At 34.2% G+C, this 4,611-nt stretch overlaps 1 protein-coding gene across 1 annotated transcript; it reads left to right on the top strand.

Moving 5' to 3' along the window:
• The first annotated feature begins 2,338 nt into the window (after nucleotides 1-2,338).
• Nucleotides 2,339-4,108, top strand: LOC133290666 (DELLA protein RGL1-like). Its single transcript, XM_061488789.1, has one exon. The coding sequence runs from the start codon at nucleotides 2,339-2,341 to the stop codon at nucleotides 4,106-4,108; it is 1,770 nt and encodes a 589-aa protein (XP_061344773.1).
• Nucleotides 4,109-4,611: the final 503 nt, after the last annotated feature.

Consider the following 4,611-nt stretch of genomic DNA (forward strand, 5'->3'; position numbering starts at 1 on the left):
TCTACTCTATCTATTTGGGTCTTTCGCCAATCATAGCCCAGAAATTTCTAAACCTAAGGAAAAACCTAGTCTTATCTCATCAACAAAATTTATATCTCATTGCCCACAAAAAACCTATATTATCGTTTAGTGATGCTTTGTATTTCAAAAAAAATAAAATTACAAAGCCAATGTATACAAAAGATGTTATTTGCACAATAATCATGATTTTAAAAAATCGATCCAATCCAAACCGAAAAAAATTGGATTGGATCGGATTGGATTTGAAAAAAAATTCAAACCGGAGGGATTGGATAAGATGATTTTTACTTCCAAAACCGATCTAATCCCATAATCATTATTATTATTATTATTTTCTCTTACATTGCAACTCAAGTCGATTGTCCTTATATGTTTTTGTAACTAAAGTAAAAGAATTAGCTTTGAGTCGCCGCTCTAGTGTGATTGAAGGAGTTTGTTTTGATTTTCATTGGTGAGCCTGACACATTATTTGTATATGCAATGTTTATATTTAATTAATTAATTTTATAATTTTTATGAAATCCATATAATTTGTCAGGCTAATAAAATTTAAATTTAAATTTAATTTATGCGTCAATCATGAATCCGAAATTAGGCTGTGACATGAATCTAACTAAGAGTTGAAAAGCCATTTATATTAGATAAATCATAAACTTTTTCACGGGGCAAGATCAATTTAGCTCGGACACTGTGACATCACACACAGACAGAGAGTTGCCATGATTGAATAAGAATGAAAAAAAAAAAAAAAAAAAACACAATTCCGCAATCAGAACAAAATAATTGCGAGCTGCTGCTGCTGCTTCCTTGGATACCTTGTCCTGGAGTATATTTTCAATATTATTATAAAGAGAAGAATTCAATTACAAATTTTTGAATACTTAGTGTAACATACTTTCGGATAGGAGTGGCAATTTGGGTTGACCCGCCCCGCCACCAACCCGCCAAAAACGGGGCAGAGCGGGTTGACCTGCCAAAAAATATGGGTTGTAAAAATGAACCTATCCCGTTTTATGGTGGGTTGGCGGGTCAACTCACCAACCCGCCAATTAAAAAAAATTTAATTAAAATTCAAAAATAAATTATATTTATGAATTTTTTTAATATTATTTTATTTTATTTCACATTTCTCTATATTTTTTTTAGTCTCAATCTTAAATGTATACTAATATTTGTCAAACATTCTTTAGGAATTTATAAATAGATAACATTTGTCATAAATAAAATTGTTTTTCTTTATTTTTTCTAGAAAGTACTAAGATAAAAAAAAATTGAATATCACAAAAATTTAAGTACTAATGAAATACTACCTAATTGTAAAAAAATAAAAAAAATAATAAAAAATTTTAAAACCCGGCGGGTTGAACCCGTTTTGACCCACTTCTAGGCGGGGCGGGTTGAGGTGGGTTGGTGGGTTGAAAATCTCAACCCAACCTGCCCCGTTTTGACGGGTTGACGGGTTGACCCGCCGGGCTCAATCCATATTGTCACCCCTACTTTCGGAGTACATAATGTAGTTTGTAAGAGTTTATAAATATAACTCACTCTTTATAAACAAAAATTTTATAAATATAACCCACTCTTATTTTAAAATCAATATTTACGTTTATATTTCCTTTAGTTCGTCTTACACTTACGCCATCTTTGTTTAAACTTTGCTAGCTTTTCGCTTCTTGACTGAATTTCTTAGGAATTTCTGAAAATAAAGTACGTAGTTGTCTATATCATGCATATATGCAAAAAAACATTATGCAACTTATTCAATTTTTGCTTGGACAAATCCTAGTGTTGAAATAATTAATTAATTTTATTTATATATTAGGGTAACATCACACAACGACAGAGTTTTGGCATGATTGAATAAAAAAGCATTTACGGATACTCAGTACAAAATATTATGAGCTGCTGCTTCGTTGAGTAACTGGTCCTGGTCGGAAAATAGAGTTCGCATGATTTGTCTATATCATGTAAAAAATAAATATTATCGAATTTTAATCAACTTTTGCTTCATCTTTATAAACAACTGGCATTCTGTATGCAGGCCACTTTGATCACATCGACACATCATCATGACAATATCAACGTTAACTGTACTAAGACGGACTTTGTGCAAGAACCATTCAATTTTACTTTAAAATAATCAGACACTATACCCTTAAACTTGATCAACCGGGCTTCATTGTAAAGGAAAATAAAGTATGACAATGACCGATAGTCTTATATATTGTTCTTGTTATATAGAGAAATAATTCACATTAGGAACATAGTTTGAAAACTGATTATACAGAAGGCAATTTTTTTTTAAACAATTGTTGTGATGGAAGACTTATGCCATTTCAGTGAGTTCAGTTTCAGTGGAGTTGAGGACAAATACAGTTCATCAAATGATAGTTTATGGGCTACTGAGGGACTGAATGAAGTGAAAAAGGTTCATTTTTCTGGAGCAGAAGATTGGGGAGAGTCTTCTGGTTTTGGGTTCATTCCAAATGATCCAACTGAAGATGAAGGATACCTTCTATCCACTAAGTATCACCAACAACCATCATATGAGGATTATGGACCATTGGATAACCTACAATTTGACATGGTGTCTCCACCACTCCAACCTTACCTTGGGGAAAACATCCAATTCGATGAACAAAATCCAACCATGGTTCCACTTTGTGACCCAACAAAGGACAAGTACAACTCAACTCATTTAACCTCACTTGAGATCTTGAAGAACTATGGCAAGGGCTTCAAGAGGTTATGTGATGAAGGAAAAAACATGCAGCCAGTTGATGATTTGGCTCTAGTTAAAAATGAAGATGGGAGAAAGCTTTCAACTGAAGATGTCATGAGGATTGCTGGAACAAGGTTCATTCAATCATCTTCAGAATCAGCAGGTTTGCAATCCCTGGTGAATCACCCTTTTGGTTTATCTTTCTCTGAACTCTCAGATGAAGAGAAAGAAGATGTGGAACTTGCTGAATCACTCTTGGCTGCTGCTGAGAAAGTTGGAAATCAACAGTTTGAACGTGCTACCAAATTGTTGAGTCATTGTGAATCATTGTCTTCAAAAACTGGTAACCCCGTTAAGCGTGTTGTTTATTATTTTGCTGAAGCACTTCGCCAGAGGATAGATAGAGAAACAGGAAGAGTTTCATTTGAGGATTTGAAAAAAATGCAATCATTTGATCCTGAAGAGGCATTCAAGGACCTAAACCCTACCCTTTTTGCATTTGATGAAATGCTTCCTTTTTGTCAGGTTGCACGGTTCACAGCAGTTCAAGCTATAATGGAAAATATAACTGAGGCAAAGAAGATTCACATTATTGATCTTGAAATCAGAAAAGGTGTACAATGGCTGATCCTGATGCAATCTCTTGAATCAAGACATGAATGTCCACTAGAGCTTTTAAAGATAACAGCTGTTGGAAGTGGAAATACTTCAATACATATAATTGAGGACACTGGTAAGAGATTGAAAGATTTTGCTCAGAGTTTGAACATACCCTTCTCCTTTAACATAGTTACGGTATCAGACATGCTACATCTCAAAGAAGATCTTTTTGAAAGAGATCCTGAGGAAACAATTGCAGTTTATGCTCCGTATGCACTTGGAGGCAAGATTCAACAACAAAACCAGCTTGAAACTATCATGAGAGTGGTTAGAACCATTAATCCAATTGTAATGGTGGTAGCTGAACTTGAGGCAAATCATAATTCTACAACTTTTGTGAAGCGTTTCATTGAAGCTCTTTTCTACTTCAGTGCATCCTTTGATTGTTTTGCTACTTGTATGGAACGAGATGAGAGACGAATGGCTATAGAATCAGTATACTACAGAGCAATCAAGAATATTGTGGCTGCAGAAGGAGCAGAAAGAAAGGTTCGATATGTAAAGATTGATGTTTGGAGGGCTTTTTTCTCTCGCTTTGGAATGGAGGAGACAGAATTGAGCATGTTATCTATATACCAAGCGGATTTGGTCGCTAAAAGATTTCCTTTTGGAAGTTTTTGCACATTTGATAGGAATGGGCATTGCCTTCTCATTGGATGGAAGGGAACACCATTTTACTCTGTTTCTGTTTGGAAATTCATTTGATGGCAAATGCAAGTAAACATTATGGTTTTTTTAATTGATACCAACCTGTCTAAAGTTTGGGCAAACTAATCCGGTTTCCGGTTCGAGTTTCTTCACCTTCCTTGGAAATTGCAACTCTCAAGTAATCTGTCCCTTATCAATGTCAGTGTATCATCCCATGTGCAGTTCTCATTACTAGTTTTCATGGAAGATATCCAATGTGCCTTATTAATGGTGTTCACCTATGTTTACTATCAAGCATAAAAGCAGTTTCTGGGGTGCTTTGCTATATTAATAATAATGCCTACAATTCCAGCCTTACTTTGTTGATTTGGTTTTCTAATACAGTTAATTTTCACTTGATTCGCTAGTTTCTTTCATCACTTCCCTTTATTTTGAAAAGAAAGTAAGTATTAGGAAAGTGCCAAACAATTCTTCTTTCAAAAATAAAAAGTATCTGTCTAGGTTTACTGTTGTGAACTGATAATCCTTTTTTTAGGGGTTAATTTTTATTGTAGCTTAAG

The sequence above is a fragment of the Gastrolobium bilobum genome, unplaced genomic scaffold (assembly GCF_033153095.1).
Source record: "Gastrolobium bilobum isolate Gb01-03AN ecotype WA unplaced genomic scaffold, APGP_CSIRO_Gbil_v1 utg5903, whole genome shotgun sequence".
NCBI classification, from domain to species: Eukaryota; Viridiplantae; Streptophyta; class Magnoliopsida; order Fabales; family Fabaceae; genus Gastrolobium; species Gastrolobium bilobum.

Excerpts from the sequence above, each read along its gene's own strand:
- LOC133290666 (XM_061488789.1), top strand. The coding sequence starts at position 2,339 with ATGGAAGACTTATGCCATTTCAGTGAGTTCAGTTTCAGTGGAGTTGAG.